The sequence below is a fragment of the Cavia porcellus genome, unplaced genomic scaffold (genome assembly GCF_034190915.1).
Source record: "Cavia porcellus strain 051 isolate PalLab524CR breed Dunkin Hartley unplaced genomic scaffold, mCavPor4.1 scaffold_15, whole genome shotgun sequence".
NCBI classification, from domain to species: Eukaryota; Metazoa; Chordata; class Mammalia; order Rodentia; family Caviidae; genus Cavia; species Cavia porcellus.
In genome coordinates this window covers 47,005,211-47,031,221 of record NW_026947498.1, presented here as the reverse complement: position 1 = coordinate 47,031,221, position 26,011 = coordinate 47,005,211, and the positions used below count along the sequence as shown (strand labels likewise).

The window sequence follows — 26,011 nt, the reverse complement described above, 5'->3', positions numbered from 1 at the left end:
CATAGAAGTTGGCATTTCCTCAGGCAGTTAAACAAAAAGTTCCCATATAAACTGGAAATTCCATTCCTAGCTATGTACACAAAAATATTCACATATATACTTGTATACAAATGTTCCTAGCAGCACTACTCGTTACAGCCAAAAGATAAAAACAACCCAATCAATGATCAACTAATGACAAGTAAGCAAAATGTAGTATAGCCATACAATGGCATATTATTCAATTATATAAAGAAATTAAATATTAATACATACTTCAATATGGAAGACACTGGAAGACTTATACTAATAGAATGAAGCCAGAAATAGGTTGCATATCGTATAATACTCTTTTACATAAAATATTCAGAATAAATAACTATCCATAGACACCAAAGACAAGTAAGTGCTTAGCAAAGCCTGAGAAGAGAGGGGAAGGGAGTGGGATCACTTAAAGGGTACAGAATTTCCTCTAAGGGAGATATAAGTGTTTTGAAATTGACTACAGGGGATGAGTACACTATATTATGGTTATACTGAACTATATACTTTAAAATAGTCGACTCTAAGTTATCTAAATCTTATCTCAATAAAAACTAAATAAATGATTATAATAGAGGTAAATAGAAAGATATAGATGATAGATAGATGAAATGAAATGCAAAATTAAAATAAAATATAAAACCCAAATAATATCATGGATAATTGTACAAATATCTAACATAGAAATTTCCTTACAATATCACTTCAGATATATACTATCATGCTCATTTTATATCTTTTCTTCATTACCAGGTGAAAAAATTGGGTTGTTTAGCAACTTTCTCAGAATCACACATTTAAATTAATTCAAACAAAATAAAGGAATTTACATTATGGTACTGAGCGAAACTTTGATTCCATTTCTTCTTGATATTTCAAGTAATATGAATAAATCAAGAGAAAGAGATTTGTGCTTTAATTGCAAGTTTCCATTTATGGATTGATTCCCTTTAGTTGCAAAAAGAACTGCCATTTTATCATCACTTTTCCCTCAATGATGCACATAAATTTCACAATAATCAGTCAGCAAAACAACCCCAAGAAGGATATTTCATTATCCCCATATTAGAGAGGAAAGAGTTGGAAATCAGAGACTCCAGTGATTTTCTAACATTCAGTATAAATGAAGGACTAAGACAGGATTCCAAACAAGGAAAGTCTGACTCCAACAACTCTGCTGTTTCTTCTACTAACATTCTAATTCCCATATACCATTTTCATATGAAGGCTAGAGGCCTGAATAGCAAGTTCAGTCTGAGTCATCTCAGGAATTTTGACATGATTTGAGCAACTGGAACTAAGAAAATAATTGGTTCCATGAACACATTATCGCATTACTCTTAAAATAGTAGATAGATAACAGGTAGGCATAGTGGCACGCACCTAAGTTCTAAGTATTCAGAAATCTGAGGCAGGAAGATGATTTGAGCAGAGGAGTTTAAGCTCAGCTTGAACAACATGCTTTGAGACACTCTCTCAAAACATTAAACAATAAACAACAAGAAGATCTTTTTTAAATTGCATAATATAACTTTGTTATTGAGAAAACATCTTTAAATGTAATGTGATTTAGTAAAAAATCATTTATTGTAGGTGGAAAGATTTCCTCTGTGCATATCACAATCATTTAAACATAAATCATTAAAAGGAATCTCTCTAAGCATTTGACTTAAACAATTCACTTTTCCACACATATGGTTCCAAGAATTCAGGTGGATATTTTTATCTAATCTGTCTACACATAGTTTATGCATTATAGTTTAATTAGAGTGCTGACACATAACTGCAATCCCAGCACTTGAAAGACTGAGGCAGGAGGATTGCCATCAGCTTGAGGCCAGCCTGGGCGACACAGTGAGTTGAAGACTAGTCCGAACTACATGGCAAGACTTGTCTTGAAAAACCCAAAAAAATATGTGACAATATGACTTTTACTAAGTTTCCAAACATTTTTGTTCTAGAAAAGTCTAAAAGTATGACAGTTACTATAGATAAACTTTCATTTCCTATATTTGTGCATTTGTGTTGCTACTAGCTGTTCATTTTTCTTTAAGGAGCCAGCCATTATTTGGTTAGACATCAGGTAAAATATAAAAAAACTATTATAAACCTATTGGTAAGGGAAAAAATCCAAATTCCAATGCATTTATGCCCAAAGACTTTCACTTTATAACTCTTCCTTAGAAAAGCATTTAAATAATTATGAAAACATTTCTCTCTAAAAAGAAGCATTGGAGACATAGCACATCTTTGTCTTTCATATTATCAACATAATTAATTATTAATTAAGCATTAATTACTTTTATTATTTCTTTTATCTTTATAATTAATCCATATTTTTCAAACTCTTTTTGGGTTTACCTTCTCATTCTTATATACTTTCTTTATTTGAATACTAAGTTCTTGTTTTGCTTTTTTTTTTGTATCAGGAATCAAACTCATGACTGCATACTTGCAAGGCAGGCACTTATGCCACTGAGCTAAATCCCCAGCCCTGCTTTTTTTTTTTTTTTTTTTTTTTTTGAGACAGGGTCTTGCCGTAGTTCAGACTTCCCCTGAACTCACTATGTAACCCAAGATGGCCTTGAATTTGTGGCAATTCTCTTGCCTTAGTCTCCCAATGCTGGAAATGTAGATGTGTGCCACTACACCAGGCTGAGTACTACATTTTTTAACAAACTTAATCTAGTAAATATGTGTATGCCATACTTTGATCTTAAATGTCCCCTAAACACCCATGTACAGGAACCTAATAACCTCAATGATTACAAACAGTATAAGTTGTAACAGTCTATGTTGAACCAAAATTAATAATATCAACATGTACCAATTTTTAAAAACAGCCACAGGACAAACTGTCAATACCTATGGTGGCACTTTGGAAAGTGGTGGAAAATTTAGGCTATGAGATCTGGTAGGTCTTTAGGTAACTAAACATATTCAAGGGTAGTTGTGAGAACCTGAACCCTTTCTCTTCCAGAACTATGAAGTGAGAAGTTTTGCTCAACCATGCACACCCACTATGATGTGGTACCTTACCCCAAGCTTAAAAGCAACATGCCCAAACTCAACTTGTACTGGAAAGATTGAAGCCATTTGCCAACATAAACATTTTCTTTCTGTAAATTGATAACCTGTAGTATTTGTTATGTAGTAGAACCCTGACAACTACTATGCATATTCCTCAATTCAATAATTACCGTTTGTTTTCAAACATATGAAATGTTCACAACCTCTAATATTCCAAAGGAAATCTCAACACATTGTAAATTGGGCATAGTGGAATACACTTATAACACCAATTAAACAGGAGCCTGAGGCAGGAGGATCAAAAATTTGAGACCAACCTAGGCCAAAAAAATTCTGTCTCTAAATGAAACTTTTAAAAGCAGTTAGGAATACAATTTAGGGGCAAGGTTCTTGAATAACATGTATGAGGACCTGAGCTTAATTCACAGAATTACAAAAATAACAACAAGGAACTATGTCCAAAAAAGAATGTATTACTAACTGCAAAGTAATTAAAGTAAAAATAAGTAAGAACAAAACATTTTAAGAAACTCAACAATGTATACATAGGGCTGCAGATATTACTCAGTGGTAGGGTTTAGGGTTATGCCTAAAATAAGCAAGGCTCTATATTCAGTCCCGAGCACCACTGAAAAACAAAATTTATACTGGAAAACACAAAGTGCCTAGAAATGTCAACATTCAAAGTTGGCCAAATATATATTATAATTAAATATCTCTACAATTAAAACTACAGTATCCTGAAAAAGAAGACCAGAGAGGATTTCAGAAAATAGAAAGGTATTCCCTGTTTCTGGATATACAGAATCAATATTGTCATGATGGCCATATTGCCAAAACTGATACACAATTTAACAACACCCCAATAAAAATACACAGAACTTGAAAAAATAATCCTGGAGGCCCACCACAGATATCCCTACCTAGTTGTGCAGCCATGGGACTTTGCCTAGAACCTGGTAGGCTCCTGCCCAGCATCCCAGAACACTGTGGGATCCATGGGTCTTCACTCCAGTCCTGGTTTGGCCCCATCTAGTGACTTCCAGGTAGCAAGGATCTGCTGCTTGTGAGCTGAAGCCTGCCAGAGAGATCCCTATCTAGCTGTGCAGCCAGGACTCTTGTTAGAACCTGGTAGGCCCCTTCCCAGCATCCCTGAACACTGTAGGACCTTAAGGCTGGGACCTACCCCTGGTGAGCTGAAGCCTTCTATAGCAATCCCTACCTAGCTGTGCAGTGGTAGGTCTTTGCTTAGAAACTGGTGGAGCCACATCAGAGACCCAAGAGGCTGGTGAGCTTTGGTGTTCCATGTGGCATGAGCTGAAAGCTTGCCCAGTATACATACCACTCAGCCTTACTACACTACTCAGAACCTGGTATAACCCTCCTCAATGATCTCAAGCAGCAGGAGTACTCAATGAGCCACTTGGGGAGTGCTGAAGGTCCACCCAGTGCACACCTTACATCTGGGAAGTCTCAAAGTGCCACTAAGGACCAAGGAACACAGAGAAAAAAAGAGCAAAATGTAAGCCATACTTGAAACTTCTGAAATGATAGCAACTGAAGTAAAGATGCAACTCCATGAAGCTATAAAGAAACTCAGATCAGAAATAACCTCCCACATAAAAGAAGAAATGATAAACATAATAAAATAAATGCTGAACACATCTAAAGAAGACACAGTTGAAAAAACAAAAGAGCACCACAAAAATATGGAAGTCTTGCATGAAGAACATAAGAAAACGATACAATACATGAAGCAGATTCAAAGAGACATCCAGGAAATCAAAAGTTGACAAAACCATATGAAGGAATGTGAAGATACTTTCAGATTTCAAAAATAAAATTTCATCTAGTGAACAAGAAAGGAAAGAGCTGTTCAAAATACCAAGGAACCAGGAAATAATTCAACAGTTGCAATACAATGCAAAGAAAAATAATATAAAATTGGTAGGTGTAAATGAAAAAGAAAATGATAATACAAATGATAGTAAAAGACTATTTATATAAATAATAGCAAAAATTTCCCAAACATGGGAATGGAAACTGATATATAGATAAGTGAAGCAAACAAACTCCAAATAGCCATAATCAAAATAAATATACACTCATACATATAATAATCAACATCCCAGAAATTCAACATAAGCACAGAATATTGAAAGCTGTTAGAGAAAAGAGTCAGATCACCTACAAAGGAAAACCCTCACAACCACAGCAGACTTCTCAGCACAAACAATGAAGTCAAGAAGACCATGGAGTGAAGTATTTTAAACCCTACAGGAAATGACTTCCAACTCAGATATACGTACCCTGAAAAACTGTTCTCTAAAGTTGATGGAGAAATAAGATACTTCCATAACAAAGAAAGGTGATGAATTTCATGTCCACCAAATCAACCCTGTAAAGAATACTGAAAGATATTCCAGATAGATGTAAAACAACTACAACTCCAAGAACATGAACAGAAAAAACCCACTAACCAGAGCAGACAGTTAGAGGGAAAAGGTAAAGAATCAACAGCAGAAAGATAGCATGACAAAATGAGGCAGTATATCAGTTATAAACATTAATGTAAATTATCTCAATTCACCAATTAAAAGACTGGGAGAATGGATCAAGAAACAATATCCAACTATATGTTGCATACAAGAAACCCATCCAACCCAAAAGGAAATTCACAGACTGAAAGTCAAAGGATTGAAAACTTCATGCAACAGCAACCCTCAAAAAAGCAGAGTTAGCTGGACTGTTTGCAGATAATGTGAACTTCAAACCAAATTTGATCAGAAGAGATAAAGATCACTACATACTAGTGAGGGGAAAACTTGAAGAGGAAGAGATAACAATTCTAAATATATATGCACCAAATATGGGAGCAGCCAGCTATATAAAACAAATATTAATAGAAATAAAAACTCAACTAAACAATAATACAATTATAACGGGAGACTTTAACACCCCCATTGACACAAAAAGACAGACCATCTAGGCAGAAAGCCAGCAAAGATATAGCAGAATTGAATCAAACCTGTGAATAGACTTAGTAGATGTGTAGAGAGTGTTCCACCCAAAAACATCAAAATATATGTTCTTCTCAGCTACATATGGGACATTCTTGAAAATAGACCATATACTAGTCCATAAAACATACTTAAATGAATGCAAAAGAATTAAAATTATCCCATGCATATTATCTGATCATAGCACTATAAAACTGGAAATTAATGACAAAAGAAACTGTAAAAATTCCATAACACATGGAAGTAAATAATATACTCCTAAATATTCAATGGACCAAAGAAGAAATTAAACAGTATCTACAAGTAAATGAAAACACAAAATACATCTTACTGGAATCTGTTGGATGCAATGAAAGAAGTCCTCAGAGAGAAAATTATTGTGGTGAATTCCCATATAAGGAAAACAGAATGAACACAAATAAATAATCTGATGCTACACCTCAAAACATCTAGAAAAAGAAGAACAAGTCAAGCCCAAATCCAAAAGAAGGGAGGAAATTATAATGATCAGATTGGAACTCTATGCAATAGAGACTAACAATACAATACAAAAATTAATAAATCAAAGAGTTGGTTCTTTGAAACAATTAAATTGGTAAGTCCTAGCCAAACTTAATAAAGGAAAGAAAAAACTAAAATCTGGCAATAAGGAATGAAAGGCTGAAATCACTACAGACCCTGTGGCAATACAGAAGACCATCAATATGTACTTAAAAAACCTCTACTCTCTTAGGCTTAATAACACAGAAGAAATGGACAGATCCCTAGAAAATTATGAATTATCAAAGCTGAATCAAGAAGATGTAAAACTGTTGAATAACCCAATTTCAGTTAATGAAATTGAAAATGTAATTAAAATTTTACCAAAAAGAAAGACCCAGGTCCTGATGGATTCATTGCTGAATTCTACAAGAAATTCAAGGAAGACCTAAGGCCAACACTTCAAAATCTTTGATGAAATTGAAAGGGAAGCAGTTTTCCCTAACTCATTCCTGGAAGCAAGGATCACCCTAGTATTAAAACTAGAGAAACACCCAACCAAAACAGAGAACTGCAGGCCAATCCCTTTAATGAATATAGATGCAAAAATTCTTAATAAAACACTGGCAAAAAGAATGCAGCAAGTCATTAAGAAGATCATACACCACAACCAAGAGGGATTCATCCCAGAAATGCAAGAATGGTTCAACATACACAGATCAATAAATGTAATAAATGATATCAACAGATCCAAAGATAAGAATCACATGATCACCTCAGTAGATGCATAAAAAGCTTTTGATATAGTCCAACACTCATTCATGAAAAGAACCCTACAGAAAATTAGAATAGATGGTATTTACCTCAATCTGTTAAAAGCTATCTATGACAAACCAACAGCCAGCATCACATTAAATTATCAAAAACTGAAAAAGTTTTCCCTCTAAAGTCAGAAACAACACAAAGCTGTTCACTATTATCGCTCCTATTCAAAATAGTGCTGGAAATATTAGCCAGAGTATTAGATAAGAGAGACAAATAAAAGGAATAAAGATAGGAAAGGAAGAAAATAATCATTATTTGCAGATAACATGATACTCTATACAGAAGATCCACAAAAGTCCATTGAAAGACTACTAGATGTGATAAACAAATTTAGTAATGTAGCTGGATACAAAATCAACAATCAAAAATCAATAGCATTTCTGTACACAAACAACAAACTCACTGAGAAAGAAATAAGAGAAACCACACCCTTCACAGCAGCATTCAAAAAAATGAAATGCTTAGGAATCAGTCTAACAAAGGAAGTAAAATATCTATTCAGTGAAAATTGCAATACTCTGAAAAAAGACATCACAGTGAATCTCAGAAAATGGAAAGATATTCCTTGTTCATGGATAGGAAGAACAAATATTACGAAAATGGACATTTTCCCAAAATTGTTACACAGATTAAATGCAATTCCAATCAAAATACCATTAGCACATGTCACATGTCTAGTGAAATTATTCCTCAAATTAATGTGGAACCAAAAGAGACCTGGAATAACAAGACAATTCTGGGCAACAAAGGCAAGGTAGGAGGAATCACAATCCCTGACTTGAAGTTAGATTACAAAGCTACTGTGATAAAATTAGCATGGCACTAGAATAAAAAAGAGACTTGAAGATCAATGGAATAGATTAGAAGATACAAACACACTCACCCATCTTATCTTTGACAAAGGGGCAAACACATTCATTGGAGGAAATATAGTCTCTTTAATAAGTGGTGCTGGAAAAGCTGGCTCTCCATATGCTGAAAACAAAAAACTAGACGCATGCCTCTCACCATGCACTAAACTAAAATCAAAATGGATCAAAGATCCAAATATTAAATCAGAAACACTAAATGTGCTGGAAGACAGAGTAAGTAGAAATCCTGAAGACATACAGATAGGCAGAGAATTCATGAACAAAATTCAAGTTGCATGGGAAATATTTGCCAGAATCAATAACTAAGATGTCATCTTATTAAAATGTTTTTGCATGTCAAAAGAAATCTCCAACAGAGTAAAAATAAAACCCACAAATTGGGAAAAAATCTTAGTGAACTGTCCCTCAGATGAAGGACTTCTGTCTGGAACATAAAGAATTTTAAAAATCAGACCTTGAAAATTTAAAGATCCAATCCAAAGATGTTCATCTGAGATGAATACACAACTCTCAGATGAAGAAGTACCAAAGGCAAATAAATATATGAAAAAAATCTTCCACATCATTGGTCATTAGAGAAATGCAAATTAAAAACAACTGAGATTCCATCTCACTCCAGAAAGAACCATAACGATCAATAAAACCACAAAAAATAAATGCTGGAGAGGCTATGGAAAGAAAAGAACTCTTCTGCACTGTGGATGGGAGTGTAGACTGGTGCAACAACTGTAGGAATCAGTCTGGGGGTTCCTCAAAAAGCTGGAATTAGAAGTCCCATTTGAACCAGCTGTTCCAGTTCTGGTCGTATTTGCAGAATAATTGAAAACATCATACCACAGTGACATATGTGCACCCATGTTTATAGCAGCACAATTTTTAATAGCAAAATCTTGGAAACAACCTAAATATTCATCAACTGAGGAAAGAAAGAAAAATATGTGGTACTTTTATATATTGGAGTACAACTCAGCTATAAAGAAGGATCACATTGAGTCTTTTATAAGTAAGTGGATGCAATTTGAAACCATACTCATAAGTGAAATAAATCAAACTCACATGTATAAATACTGTATTGTCTACCTAGTATAAGAAATGGTAAGAGTAAATAAGATACAAAATTCTCAATAAATATTGTGAAAGGATGAGTATCTGCTCAACAGGGAAATAACTCAAGAAAAAAAAGAAAAAGTATACAAACAAGATAGTTAAGATGATTGTGCTACTAATTCTATTAGTTCCTGGAACAAAACAGTTAACATTCATAGGATTAGATCAATCTTTTATGTTTTTTTCTGGTAATCTGAGGAACTTTTTGAAGATTACTATGCAAAATAACAACCTTAATTTTATTCCTACCACTTAGTTTTGAAAGCCTATATTGTCATTGTATTGGGCTCTGTGTTATTGTTTTTTATTTGTATCTTTTTTCTCATAATTTGTTTGGTTTTAGTTTTGTTTCTCCCTCTAATACTGAAAGGGTAGATGTACATGTAGAGAGTTATATATGCCTAGAACCTCTCCTAAACAGTGTATGAGAACTGATTGTATTATGCATAATGATATGAACAACTACTTTGAAGAAAAAGAGACAGTATAGTAGCCATTCCTATCGTGATGCTGTGAAGTCCAGTAATACTTTTATTCTTTGTTTAGAGTGGTTTTAGTCTGTTTTGTATTGTTAAATTTCAATATATATGAAAAGTATGGACAGCTATTTTGAAGAGAACAAGAGACATTATGGTAGTCATTGTTTATTTTCCTATTGTCTAGTTTTGAAGGCCTGTAAAGTTTCATCCTTCTGTTTTGATCAGTTTTACACTATTTCATTTTATTTGAATTCGTTGTGTCTGAAGATATAGACAACTACTTGGAAGAAACCAAGAGATGTTTTGGTAGCCTCTGTCGATCTCCTGTCGATCTCCTGTTGTCTTGCTTTGAAATCCTGTGTCACTTGCATTGTTTTGTTCTGGTCTGCTTTGTTCTATTTTTTTATGCTTTGTTTCACCCTCTTTAAAATAAAAAAAATTATAAATAGCTGTAGCAATAGGACTTGATCATGATTAGAAGCATCAATTCTAAGATCCCACATAAAAGCATATTTAACTTGTAAAGAAGATGTCTACCCCTGATTTCTCACATATACTCTGATAATTAATTCCCCTACCAAGGACTCACAAAGGAACCTCACCTTCCAGAAGCAATTCACACTAACAATATCACATCGAAGGAAGTCTTCAAATTCTAAACACACCAAGTATTCAACTAAATTAGTGGACAGCCTCAACTCACCTGAAAATACCAGGTCCCTTGCAGGAAGATGAAGCTTGACAGCAGGAGTTCCAGAAGCACATTGTTCTCTATGAAGAGCCCAATGAAGGCAACCAAGCCAGTCAAAAAGGAGACGAAGCCCACCAGCTGGTGCACAAAAGCGTCCAACATTGCTCGGCCATGGGTATGATTGTAAAAGATAAAAGCTAATACAAAAAAATTGTTAAATTCAATGAAACAAAATTTACCCAACTGCCTTTCTGCTTTTCTCTTCCTTTTCTCTATTTACAGAATTTCATGATGATATGTATTTTTGATACACAATAATTATATTCATGTTCAAAACTGAAATATACACATAGCACATGTTAATCATACTTATTTTACTTTACCCTTTTGAGTTCTTGTTTGTTACATTTGCTGTATTTAATGATTGCATTGACTTAAAGAGTTTGTACGTGTACATAAAAAACTTTAATTCTCCTTTAATTGCTTTTCTCTTCGCCCTTCACTTTCTCTCCTTCCCTTGGTTCCCTTCTCATTTTCTCTTTAGTAGAAACTGCTCTATTGTAATTGATTCCCAGTTTCAGGATGCTCCATTACTCTGACTGTAGTGTTTATTTCTAACTGTGGAAAGAATTATAATCTTACCCCCAAAAATGAGAAACTACTGAAAGTAATTCTTTAAGAAGGAAGTGGAATATGAGTAAAATTACATTTTGTCTGTATTTGCCTAATTCTAATAAATGCCAATAAAGAAGATCTTTGTTCCCTTGCCTACAATGCAAAAATATCAGTATTTCAAGCCTGCAGCAAAACATTAAAGATATATTATTATAAATGGCTATAATATATGAAATGGTACAAAAAGATTCAAAAATATTCATATGAAAAATTATTCATACTTACCCTCCACAAAAAATGCATTTGCTATCATGAACTTGGTTAAGGAGACTGGAAGAGTACTAATGGTGACACGTAAGATGTTGGCCACGCCTATCATCGAAATGAAAAAGTATATGGTAATATGATGCCAATCCCTGAGGTTGTTCCAGTGGTTTTCTTTATAAAGAGAGAGATGGGACCTTCCACTGAGAAACAATGACCCAATCATACCTGCAAAAAGAGCATAATTCAATGTTAGCAACATTCTCCATAGCTTTAACTGGTATTCATGATGATGCAAGAGGGTATGCCTATTGCAATCTATTGTCCCCTTATGACACTGATTTTTTTCTCGGGAATATTCCCCAAAAGCCTTATCTCTGGCATTTTAACTTGTTTTGGAGATTCAAATGCTGGTTAAGATAGCAAATTTTAGTCAAAGATTGCAAATTAAATAAAGTAGCTACTTCAGATCTTCAATGCTGATAATTTTAATTGAACTTTCTATTCTAATGTAATGGCTACAGTACATCATGTAAGATTTGAAGGTTTGGCTTTGGATTTATAAGATCAGTTCTACAGAGATTTATTGTTTCCTTCCTATATATTACAGCTTTGAGTTTCTGCCAAAAAGTAAAATGTTCTTGGAGTTATTGAGTGTTCCCAATAAAAACCTTAGAGTTGTCTTCCCCAATTAAAAATGACTAAAAATGCCAAGACAGGTAGAGATATGGTCTAGTCAGTCATATAGTTTAAAATTTTTAGAGCTGCTCGCCAACTTAATAATCTATCTTATTAAGCAAGAAAATTTCTGTTTTTTAAAAGGGTTACCATGTAATACAATAGAATGATCTTTGGAAAAGAACTCTTGTCATAAATACAAATCTAATAGCAAATTACATCTTGTACAAAAGAGAAAATTCAATGGAACTACAAAAGCACAAAAAAAATTCAATGAATCTTCATAAATTATGAAGAGCCTTGCTACCTATCTGATTTAAGGTCTTACACTTCAGGAAACCAGAAAAAAGAATAGGTGCATGCATTTAGGACTTCCTCAGCACAAACTCCTCCCTACAGGCTATCAGTACTAATTTATTATGAAAGGTTTCTTACAAATCACTTCATGATTTTGGTGTCACTTGAAAAATGATGTCAAATAGTGTTTATGCTTTAAGATACAGAACATTTTATATAATTTTCTTAAATTACAACCAATTCTGTAAAGAAAATTCACATTGACTTGATAGAAATTAAACCATGAAGACTAAATCACTACATCTAGAGGAGCTCAGCAGCTAGTGGAAGCATTGGCCACCTCTCCCCCCTACTTGGAGGATGTCAACAATCAGTGAGAGTATCTGTCACCCCTTGCCTACACCTGGAGGACCTCAGCAGCTATTGGGAGTGTCAGCTACCATTCCCACCACCTACAGTACCTCAGTGATCCAGCAAGAGTCTCAGTGACCCCTCTCCCACCCAGAGGATCTCAACAGCCAACAGGAGCATCAGTGTCCCCCCACTTTCAGTACCTCAGTGAGCCAGTAGGAGAATCAATGATTGCTCTACCCATTGGTGGACTTCAGTGGACAAGCAGGAGCCTTTGCAATCCATCTCCCAAACCAGAGGACCTCAACAGGCATATTCCCAATCAGAGGGCCTCAGTGGGTCATCAGGAGTCTCAAAGACCCATCCCTCTACTCAGAGGAATTCAGCAAGCAGGCAAGGGTACAGATGAGTCTGTCTACCAGAAGACCTCAGTGGGTTGGCAGGAGTCTCAGGGACCTATCTCCCTACCTGAAAGACTCGTGTGGATGGATAAGGGATTGAGTGAGTTCTCTGCCCACCAGGAAGACCCTGGAAGTCTGGTAGGAGTACAGGTGAGTTCTTTTTCCACAAAGAGGACAATGAGCAGACTGATGAGAGCACCAGTGGGGCCTCTTCCCAACTGGAAGAACTCATCTGGGTCTGTAAGATCCCCAGTGATACAGCAAAGCCCCAACTGGACATACAACATGAACAGGTGGCATTCACCACCTGTAAGTCTGAAGTCACAGCACCAATATGAGCTAAAGGTTGGTTCACAACAATACTCCCAGGCTAGTCCACCCAGGAAAAGTCCAGGACTCACCAAACTGACCACATAAGAGTAATTAAAGTTTCTGACCCACCTCCTACACTATGGGACACAGCATCTGGGACCTCAGGCACACAGTAGAATCCTAAGACACTCATGAGAGACAGTCAAGACTAGTGGGATTGAAAAGAACAAAACATTAACCAAGAGATGCAAATGATAAAACAAAAAAGCCAAATGCAGTCTCAAACACCCAGCCTATCTGGAACAAGTACAGAGGACAACAAGATAAAAATGTGGGAAGTCACACAGCTGATGTTTCTGAAAATATAGTTTCTGAAGTAATAAATTCAAGAGGCTACAGAGGTTATCAGAGCAGAAATAATCTCTTAGGTTAAAAACTGACAGTCTTAATGAAGGAATTTCTCAGCATAGCAGCACAATTTGTAATAGCCAGATCTTGGAAACAACCTAAGTGTCCATCAACTGAGGAATGGATAAAAAAAGTTGCGGTATTTTTATACAATGAGTACTACTCAGCTATAAAGAATGATCACATTGAGAATATTTATAAATAAGTGGATGCAACTTGAGACCATACTCATAAGCAAAATAAATCAAATTCAAATATATAAATAACGTACAGTCTCCCTAGTGTAAGAAATGGTAAGAGTACATAAGATTTTATGGTAATCATGATTCCCCATAATATTGCTTTGAAGCCTTATAATGTTTTCATTCATTAGTTGGAATGGTTTTATTCTGTTTTGTTTGATTTTATTATGTTTCGTGATATGAACAGCTATTTTGAAGAAAACAAGACATTGTCACAGCCATTGCCAATTTAATATCATCTTGCTTTGAAGTCCTACCATGCTTTTGTTCTTCTATTTCCATTGATTTGGTTGTATTGTATCTTATTGGATTTTAATATGTGTGATAGTATAAACAATTTTATATTAAAAAGGAGTTAACATAGTAGCTGTTGTTCATTTTCTGTTATTTTGTTCTTAATGCCCTGTAATATTTTCATTCTCTTGAAGGTTTTATACTCTTTTTTTGTGTTTGATATTATTGTATGTGAAGGTATGCTCAACTATTTCAAAGAAAGAGACATTATGGTAGCTACTGTTAATAATGGGTTGTCTTGTGATGAAGTACTGTGTTGCTTATGTTCTGTTCTGATCTCTTTGTTCTGTCCTCTTGTCATAATCTCTTTAAATAAAAAAGGACAGCAGCCAAGACATAAAGGAGGTCACTACATGCTTGTTAGGCAAAAGATTCAAGAGGAAGCAATTACAATTGTAAACATATATGCACCAACTATGGGAGCACACAACTATATAATACAAATCTTAATAAGAAAATAGATACAATTTTGTATATACACACTTAAGATAGCTAAGATGATTGTGCTATTAATTCTCTTAGTTCTTGTAACAAAACAGTAAACATTCATAGGTTTAGATAAATTTAGCATGTTTATATCTGGTAATCTGAGTAACTCTTTTGAAGTTAACTATGCAAAATAACAACCTTAGTTATGCTTTTATCCCCTTGATTTGAAAGCCTACATTGTCATTGTATTGGGCTCTGTGTTATTTACTCTTTTTTCTCATAATTTGTTTAGTTTTAGTTTTGTTTTTTTCTCTAATATGAAAAAGACAGATGTATATGTAGAGGTTTGTACATGCCTAGAACTCCTCCTAAACAGGTTACATGACTTGATTTTATTACGTGTAATGGTACAAACTACTACTTTTAAGAAATTGAAACACTATGGTAGCCATTGCTGATTTCCTATCATCTTGTTGTGAAGTCCAGTAATGTTTTTATTCTTCATTTTTATTGCTATTAGTCTGTTTTGTATCAGTTAGTTTCAGTATGTGGGAAGGTGTAGACAGCTATTTTTTTTCAGAACAGAACAATTTAAGCACCATAGTGTTTCACAATAAGACAATCCAACACAATTGTAGCTACCATAGTGTCTCTTTAATTGAAATATGAGTATAACTTGATATACTATCATACAAACATACAAAGACAGTGTAAAACCATTCAAGAGAATGAAAGTATTACAGGGTATTCAAAACAAATAACAGAAAATGGGCAATGGTTACTATATTATCTCCTTTTCTATAAAAATTTTTGTTTATACTATCACATATAATAAAATCCAATAAGATACAACATGATAAAACCAATGGAAATAGAAGAACATAAGATTGGTGGGACTTCAAAACAAGATGATATTAAATCATCACTAGCTATTATAATGTCTGTTTTCTTCAAAATAGCTGTTCACACCATCACAGACAATAAAATCAGACAACCATGAATAAAACCATTCCACCTAATGAATGAAAATATTATAAGGCTTCAAAGCAACATAATGGGAAATCATGATTACCACATACTTTTATGTATTCTTACCATTTCTTATACTAGGGAAACTATTCGGTATTTATACATGTGAGTTTGATTTATTTTGCCTATGAGTATGGTCTCAAGCTGCACCCATTTATTTATAAATATCTCAATGTGATCCTTCGTTATAGCTGAGTAGTACTCCATTGTATAAAAATACCACAACTTTTTTTATCCATTCCTCAGTTGATGGACACTTAGGTTGTTTCCAAGATCTAGCAATTACAAATTGTGCTGCTATAAAATAGGTGCACATATATCACTGTGGTATAATGCTTTCAGTTCTTCTGGGAATATGCCTAGAAGTGGAATAGCTGGATCAAATGGGACTTCCAAATCCAGATTTTTGAGAAATCTCCAGACTGACCTCCACAATGGTTGCACCAGTCTATACTCCCACCAACAGTGCAGGAGAGTTCCTTTTTCCCCACAGCCTCTCCAGCATTTGTTGTTGTTGGTTTTCTTAATCCTGGCCATTCTTTCCGGAGTGAGATGGAATCTCAGTGTGGTTTTAATTTGCATTTCTCTAATGACTAATGATAATGAACATTTTTTCATATTTTTCATGCATTTACTTGCCATATGTATTTCTTCATCTGAGAACTGTGTATTCATCTCAGATGCCCATTTTTGGATTGGATTCTTGAGTTTTGGCAGTCTGTTTTTTTTAATTCTTTATATGTTTTAGACAGAAGTCCTTTGTCTGAGGGACAGTTCACTAAGATTGTTTCCCAGTTTGTAGGTTTTCTTTTTACTACGCTAGAGATTTGACATGCAGAAACTTTAATAAGACATGATCCCAGTTGTTGATTCTGGGAAGTATTTCCTGTGAGGTTTGTTTCTTGTTCATGAATTCTCTACCTACCCCTATGTCTTCAAGGTTTTTACCCAATTTGTCCTCCAATAGATTGAGTGTTTCTGTTTTAATATTCAAATCTTTGATCCATTTAGATTTTAATTTAATACATGGTGATAGGCATGGGTCTAGTCTTAGTTTTCAGTATATTGACAGCCAGTTTTTCCAACACCATTTATTAAAGAGGCTATCATTCTTCCAGTGAACATGTTTGGCCCCTTTATCAAAGATAAGGTGGTTGAGTGTGTTGGTAGTTGTGGTTTTATCTTCCAATTTATTCCATTGATATGTTTATTCCAGTACCTTGTTGATTTTACTACAGTTGCTTTGTAGGATAACTTCAAGTCAGGGATTGTGATGCCTCCTGCCTTGCCTTGGCTGCTTAGAACTGTCTTTGCTATTCTAGGTCTCTTCTGGTTCTAGATGAATTTTAGGAGTGATTTCTCTAGATCTATGAGAAATGTTGATGGTACTTTTATTGGGACTGCATTGAATCTGCATAAGAGTTTTGGGAGAATGGCCATTTTCACAATACTTATTTTTTCTGTCTAGGAGCAAGGGATGTCTTTCCATTTTCTTTTTTTTTTTAAGAATTTTATTTAAAGAGAAAAAAAGCAAAACAGAAAAAAGGGTAGAAGTAAAACAGAATTTCAAAAAAACAAATAGTAAGAAATCACTAGTTGATAGATTTCATATTGTCATCTTAGAAGTCGCTCTTCAACTTACAAAATTAAAGCATTCAAAGTGGACATTCAAACAGTGAGACTGCAAACAGTTCTGTTCAATGATCCAACAAAAACTTCATAGTATGGTATCTGTCTTACACAATTAAACCTACATGCAGTTATGTTCTTTAGAGCACTTTCTTTTCCTCTCTATTTTATAAATAATAATTACACCTTTTAGGTTTTATTACTCCTACAGTTATTATTACTTTGTTTGAAGAGAATAAAAGCAAATGTAACAAAACAAAATGGAGTCAGTTAAAACAAGAATAGACATAGTATATAATGTAAAAACAAAATACAAGGTGATCATCAATGGCTACTATAATGCCTCTTGCTATCCTCAAATGAATTGCCCATATCTTAAAGAGGGTAAGATCAAACAGAACAAAACAAATCTTAAGGAAACAATTTTAAGCAACAAGGATTTCAAAGAAAGTCCACTGGAGATCTTCATTGTCTGTCTTATGGTCTCTAGTTTTCTTCCAAATAGTTGTCCTCATCCTCACATGCATTGAATACATACTGAACATTATAGAACTAATCTAATCATAACAGGATGATGAAGCTTTTTACATCTTCAAGACCTGACATTAGGGAAGTCAATAGTGACTGTCATAATGTCCTTCATTCTCTTCATAGTAGCTGTCCTTATCTTTACATACACTGAAATTGAACATAAGAGACTAGACTATTATCTTTCTGAACAGGGAATAATAGTTTTGCTAGATTTTATATCATGATGTAACAGAGTTAGCACTGGGTTCCTTAGTGTCTCTTCTTCCTCAGAGTATCTGTTCATTACATTGTGCATTATGTACTCTATTCCTGTAAAATGTTTAAAAATTCTCACCATGTGTGAATCTCTACATGTATATCTATCCTTCTGGGAGCCAAGAAAGCTCTCTACCTTGGCTCCACTCCACACTGACCGCGTCCTCCCGTCAAGGGCCCGGGATTCACCAACTCCCGGTGTGGGCAGCTGCAGCTTCAGTGCCACTTTGGATCATCCTAATTCAGTGCGCGCCCAGCACAGCGCAGAACAGGTCTCAGTGAGCATGTTGGGCTTCAGCCTTCCACCCACGCTTTTACTTCTTTTTCTAATTTTATTTTTCCCTTTGGTTTCCTCCTGGGTTAAGAAAAATCATTTTCCAATCGTCAGGTCCTCTCCATGTTGTCAAATTCTAGGATCAAAGCTGTTTTCCCCACAGACGTTCTCTTTCCAGCTTCCTAGCAAGCCGCCATTTTTTCTCCTCCTCTCTATCCATTTTCTTACATCTCTTCAATTTCTTCTTTCAGTATATTACAATTTTCCTTATATAGATCTTTCACTTTTTTGTGAGAATAATACCTAATATTTCTTTCCTTTTTTTTTTTTTTTTTTGGTTGCTAGTGTGAAGGGTGTGGCTTTTCTTATTTCTCTCTGTGATTTTGCTGTTAGTGTACAGAAATGCTATTGATAAAAGTAAGAATCACATGATCATTTCTATAGATGCAGAAAAAGCCTTTGATAAGGTCCAACATTCATTCATGATAAGAACTTTACAGAAAACTGGAATAGATGGTCTTTACCTCAATATAATAAAGGCCATTTATGACAAACCAACAGCTAGCACCATATTAAATGGCCAAAAATTGAAAGCCTTTACTTTAAAATCAGGCACAAGATAAGGATGTCCTTTATCACCTCTCCTATTTAATATAGTACTGGAAGTACTAGCCAGAGCAATTAGGCAAGAGAGAGAAATAAAAGGGGTAAAAAGAGGAAAAGAAGTTAAATTATCATTGTTTGCAGATGACATGATATTCTACATAGAAGACCCCCTAAACTCCATTAAAAGACTCTTAGATACATAAATAAATTCAGTAATGTGGCTGGATACAAAATCAATACTCAGAAATCAATAGCATTCCTATACACGAACAACAAAATCACAGAGAGGGAAATAAGAGAAACCACACTCTTCACATTAGCAAGCAAAAATTGAAATATTTAGGAATTACTCTTATGAAAGAAGTGAAAGACCTATACAAGGAAAATTATAATACACTGAAAAAAGAAATTGAAGATGATCTCAGAAAGTGGAAAAACATCCCTTGCTCATGGATAGGAAGCACAAACATTATGAAAATGGCCATTCTCCAAAAACTGTTATACAGATTCAATGCAATCCCAATAAAAATACCATCAACATATCTTATAGATCTAGAGAAATCACTCCTAAAATTCATCTGGAACCAGAAGAGACCTAGAATAGCAAAGGCAATTCTAAGCAGCAAAGGCAAGGCAGGAGGCATCACAATCCCTGACTTGAAGTTGTACTACAAAGCAACAGTAGTAAAATCAACATGGTATTGGAATCAAAACAGAGCCGAAGATCAATGGAATAGATTAGAAGATACAACCACAACTACAAACACACTCAACCACCTTATCTTTGATAAAGGAGCCAAGCAGGTTCACTGGAAGAACGACAGTCTTTTTAATAAATGGTGCTGGAAAAACTGGCTCTCCATTTGCCGAAAGCTAAAGCTAGACCCATGTCTATCACCATGTACTAAATTAAAATCTAAATCAATCAAAGATCTGAATACTAAAACAGAAACACTAAATCTATTGGAAGACAAATTGGGTAGAAACCTTGGAGACATAGGAGTAGGTAGAGAATTCATGAACAGGACTCAAACCGCACGGGAAATACTTCCCAGAATCAATAACTGGGACCACTTCTTATTAAAAAGTTTCTGCATGTGAAAAGAAATCTCCAGCATAGTGAAAAGAAAACCCACAAACTGGGAAAAGATTTTAGTGAACTCTCTCTCAGACAAGGGACTCTTGTCTAAAACATATAAAGAATTAAAAAAAACTCAGACCTCCAAAATTCAAAGATCCAATCCAAAAATGGGCATCTGAGATGAATACACACTTCTCACATGAAGAAATACAAATGGCAAATAAATACATGAAAAAATGTTCATCATCATTGGTCATTAGAGAAATGCAAATTAAAACCACACTGAGATACCATCTCACTCCTGAAAGAATGGCCAGGATCAAGAAAACCAACAACAAATGCTGGAGAGGCTTTGGGGAAAAAGGAACTCTCCAACACTGTTGGTGGGAGTGTAGACTGGTATAACCTTTGTGGAGGTCAGTCTGGAGATTTCTCAAAAAGCTGGGACTGGAAGTCCCATTTATTCCAGCTATTCCTCTTCTAGGCATATTACCAGAAGAACTGAAAGCATCATACCACAGTGATATATGTGCACCTATGTTTATGGCAGCACAATTTGTAATCGCCAAATCTTGGAAACAACCCAAGTGTCCATCAAATGAGGAATGGATAAAAAAGCTGTGGTGTTTCTATACAATGGAGTATTACTCAGCTATAAAGAAGGATCATATTGAGATATTTATCAATAAATGGGCGCAGCTTGAGACCATAGTCATAAGTGAAATAAATCACTCTTGCATGTATGAATACCGAATAGTTTCCCTAATGTAAGTAATGATTCAAATATACAAAAATATGTGGTAATCATGATTCCCCATTATGTGGCCTTGAAGCCTTATAAAGTTTTCACTTATTAATTGGAAAGGCTTTATTCTGGGCCTCTTGATATGGAAATATTTGAAGCTATAGCATATGAAGTTTTATTCAAATATTTCAAGGAAAAAGTCAGACACTAAGTAACTACTATTAAGTCCGGTTATTTGGTGGTGAAGCACTAGGTTGCTGAAACAGTCATGCTTTGACCTGTATTGTTATATTGTTATGTCCTCTTTTATCTAAATCTCTCCCTTATTCATTAAAAAAATTATTTAGTTATTTTTATGCTTTTTTTTAATTAAGGGGAAAATTTTTTTAAATTAGCAGGATATATAATAGTAACTTTTTTTGATTTCCTATTAACTTGTTTTGAAGTCCTATAATACTCCCACTATCTTGTTTTGACTGATTAGACTCTGTTCCATTCTGTATGATAGTATCAAGTTTGAGGGTATAGGCGACTACTTTGAAGGCAATAAGATTCACTAAGATGCCCATTCTGGTTTGACTATTATCTCCTTTCAAAGTCCTGTAATGTTTACAATGCTTAAGTTTTATTGTTCTTGTTCTCTACTGTTTTGTTCAACTTTATAATACCTAATGAGATAGACAATTCTTTTTAAGGAAACAAGACACTATGGTAACCATTGTTGATAACCTTGTACTCTGTTTTTAAATCATGTGCTATGTCTATCTTTGGTTTTGACTGACAGCTTTGTTTTGCCATATTTGACTTTTTTCTCTCCCCCCAAAAAAGTAATAAGAACTAAGGAGTAATAAAACCCAAAATGTGTAAATTTTGTTGTAAAAAAGAGAAGGAAAAAAAGTGCTCTAAAAGATACAACAGCAAGTGTGTTTAGGGGTGTTAAATAGCTGACCATATTAATGTTTTTGGATGGATCATTGAACACAGCTGTTTGCAGTCTCACTGTTTGAATGTCCACTTTGTATGCTTTGATACTGTGACTTGAGCAACTATCTCTAAGATAATAATATGTAATCTATTAACTGGTGATTTCTTACTGTTTTGTTTTGTTTTTGTAGTCCTGTATTACTTGTACCCTTACACCGCTTTGTTTCATTTTGTTTTTTCACTCTTTCCTTTAAATAACATTTTAAAAAAAGAAATGCTATTGATTTTTGAGTATTGATTTTGTATCCAGCTACACTGCTGAATTTATTGATTATATCTAGGAGCCTTTCAATGGAGTCTTCTACATAGAATATCATGTCATCTCCAAATAATGAAATTTTAACTTCTTACTTTCCTATGTTTAGTCCTTTTATTTCTCTCCCTTGTCTAATTGCTCTGGACATTATTTCCAGTACCTTATTAAATAGGAGTGGTGATAAGAAACATCCTTGTCTTGTGCCTGATTTTGAGGTAAAGGCCTTCAGTTTTTGGCCTTTTAGAATGATACTGGCTGTTGGTTTGTCATAGATGGCCTTTATTATATTGAATTAAAGACCATCTATTCCAAATTTCTGTAATGTTCTTATCATGAATGAGTATTGTACCTTATCAAAAGCTTTTCTGCATCTATAGAAATGATCACATGATTCTTACTTTTGGCTTTTTTGATATGGTGGATTACATTTATTGATTTATGTATGTTGAACCATCCTTGCATGCCTGGGATGAATCCCAATGTATGTTGAACCATCCTTGCATGCCTGGGATGAATCCCACTTGGTCATGCTGTATAATCTTCTGCATGATTTGCTGCATCCTGTTTGCCAATATTTTACTGAGGATTTTTGCATCTGTGTTCATTAGGAAGATTGGTCTATAGTTCTCTTTTTTAGTTGAGGCTTTCTCAGGTTTTGGTACTAGAGTAATATTTGCATCCAGGAATAACTTAGGAAGGATTGCTTCCCTTTCAATCTCATTAAAGAGTTTGAGGAGTATTGGCATTAAGTCTACCTTGTATTTTTTGTAGAATTCCAGTGAATCCATCTGGTCCTGGGCTCTTCTTTGTAGGTAAGGACTTAATTACATTTTGAATTTCATTAATAGAAATTGGGTTATTCAGTAGTTTTACATCTTCTTGACCTAGGTTTGGTACTTCATACATTTCTAGGAATCTGTCAATCTCTTCTGTGAGATTATAAACCTGTGAGAGTAAAGGTTTTCAAAATAGGTGTTGATGATTTTCCATATTTCCACAGAGTCTGTATTGATTTCACCTTTTTCATTCCTTATTGCATGAATTTGAGCTTTTTCTTTCCTTTTTTTAATAGGGTTTCCTAGGGGCTTACCAATTTTATTTATTCTTTCAAAGAATCAACTCTTTGATTCATTGATTCTTTGGATTGTTTTCTTAGTCTTTTTTGGGTTAATTTCTCTCTGATTTTTATAATTTCCTCCCTTCTTTTCACTTGCTCTTCTTTTTCTAGATATTTGAGGTGCGGCATCAGGTTATTTATTTGTATTCATTATGTTTTCCTGATGTGGGAACTCAGTACAATAAATTTTCCTTGAGGACAGCTTTCATTGCATCCTACAGATTCTGGTTGGTTGTATTTGTATTTTCAATTGCTTGTAGGTATAGTTTAATTTTTTCTTTAATTTCTCCTGTGAACCACTGATTACTCAGCAGTGTGTTATTCAGTTTCCATGTGTTTGTGTGAATTTTGAAGTATCTTTTATCATTAATTTCTAGTTTCATGGTGCTATGATCCAATAATATGCATGGGATAATTTCAACTCTTTTGCGTTTATTTAAATATGATCTGTGGGCTAGTACATGGTCTATTTTAGAGAATGTCCCATGTACTGCTGAGAAGAATGTGTATTCTGATGTTGTTGGATGGAACACTCTGTATGTCTATTAAGTCCATTTGTTCACAGGTGTGATTCAGTTCTGTTTTTTCTTTGCGGATTTTCTGTCTAGTTGATCTGTCCCTTGGTGTCAATGGTGTGTTAAGGTCCCCTGTTATAATTGTGTTATTGCTAATTTGGCTTTTCATTTCTATTAATACTTGCTTTATATAACTGCATGTTCTGAAATTAGGTGTACATCTATTTAAGATTGTTATCTCTTCCTCTTGAAGTTTTCTCCTAACGAGTATGTAATGATCTTCTTTATCTCTTCTGATTATTCTTGGTTTGAAGTTCACATTGTCTGCAAACAGAATAGCTACCCCCTTCTTTTTTTTTTTTTTTTTTTTTTGGATTCCTGTTACATGAACTATTGTTTTCCATCCTCTGACTTTCAGTCTGTGAGTATCCTTTTGGATTAGAAGGGTTCTTGCAGACAGCATATGTTGTTTTTTGATCCATTCTGCCAGTCTATTTCTTTTAATTTGTGCATTGAGACCATTTACATTAATGATTATAACTGTTATATATTGGTTTATTGTTGACATGTTATCTTTCTGCTGTTGCATCTTTATCTTTCTGTTCTGTTTAATTGTTTGCTTTGCTTAGTGGTTTTTTCCTAAGTGTATCTAAACTGTCTTTCAATATTCTTTGCAGGGTTGGCTTGGTGATCGTGAAGTTCTTCACCTGTTCTTTGTCATGGAAGTATCTTATTTCTCCATTCATTTTGAAGGACGGTTTTGCAGGGTAAATCAGTCTAGGTTGGAAATCATTTTCCTTTAGGATCTGAAATACTTCACTCCATGCTCTTCTTGACTTGACTGTTTGTGTTGAGAAGCCTGCTGTGATTCTGATAGGTTTTCCTTTTAGGTGATCTGTCTTTTCTCTCTGACAGCTTTTAATATTTTATTCTTTTGTTCAATTTCTTGGATGGTCATTATTATATGTCTGGGTGTAGTTTTATTTTGGTTATGGCTATTTGGAGTTCTATATGCTTCACTGATCCTAATGTCAGTTTCCATTCTCATGTCTGGGAAATTTTTAGCTATTACTTCTCTAAATATCCTCTTGACATCCTTTTTGTTGTCTCCCTCTTTTTTATTTATCCCTATCAATCTTATGTTTTTTTCTTTGCATCATCTTGCAGCTGTTGAAATGTTATTTCCTGATTCCTTGTTATTTTTAAAAGATCTTTCCTTTCCTATTCACTAGCTGCAATCTTGTCTTTGTGGTCTGAAATTCTATCTTCAATTTCATTGAGGTGGTTTTTACAACTTTTAATGGAATTTTTGATTTCCTATATATCTCTTTGAATCTGCTTCATGTATTCTGCTTGTTTCTTATATTGTTCATCCAGGGAGCCTATCTTTTTGTTTAGTTCCTCTAATTTTTTAACTGGGTCTTCTTTAGATATATTTAGCATCTCCTTCATTTCTTTTATCATTTCTTCTTTTACATGGGAGATTATTTCTATTTTGAATTCCTTTAAAGCTTCCCAGAGTTGCTTCTTTATTTCAGTTGCTATTATGTCTGATATTTCAGGTGTATGGCGTATGTTTTCTTCTATGTACATAACTCCTAACATTTCTTGGGATTGGCTGGAGGTTTCAGATTGTATTTTGGTCTTTCATTTTGTCATTTGCCTATATTTCTGTGTTTCAAGTGTTATTCCAAGGCTTCCCCTGGGCCTGTTGGAAATCCTCTTCTATGTTCCCAGCTTTTGGGACTCTGGCTGTCCAGGTCTCCGGACTGAGAGAGGGTCACTGTGGATGGGGCAGGCAAGCTCAACCCCTGCTGAGCCAGTCCAGTATGGCAGGAAGCCTCAAAGTTCCCTGGCCAGTGGGAGCTATGATCTTAACTCCCTCCTGGGGCTTGGGATGGTGTGGGGACTCTCATCCCAGGCCACCCAGTCTCCAGAGTTGAGGGCACAGACAAGCAGGCCCAAATCCCCAGAGCTGGCCAAGCATGGCTGCCATAAATTTGGTGCAGGCAGGCCCAAGCCCTGCTGAACTGGTTCAGTGCAGCAGGAAGCCATAAAGTTCCCTTGCTGGCAGGAGCTACAAGCTAGGATCTTAAACTCCCTCCTGGGGATTAGGATGGTGTGGGGACACTCACCCCAGGCCACCCAGTCTCCAGAGTTGAGGATGCAGGCA

At 34.8% G+C, this 26,011-nt stretch overlaps 1 protein-coding gene across 2 annotated transcripts in view; it reads right to left on the bottom strand.

The window, feature by feature from the left end:
- The window catches only part of LOC100723089 (transmembrane protein 45A-like), a 51,912-nt gene that overhangs the window by 7,647 nt on the left and 18,254 nt on the right, over nt 1-26,011 (bottom strand). For both annotated transcript variants that reach the window (XM_063225329.1, XM_013151727.3), the window contains exons 3-4: nt 11,426-11,632; nt 10,538-10,722 (exon numbers count right to left, since the gene is read on the bottom strand). In XM_063225329.1, coding sequence (XP_063081399.1) covers nt 10,538-10,722; nt 11,426-11,632 — 392 coding nt within the window. The remainder of the gene's footprint in view (nt 1-10,537; nt 10,723-11,425; nt 11,633-26,011) is intronic.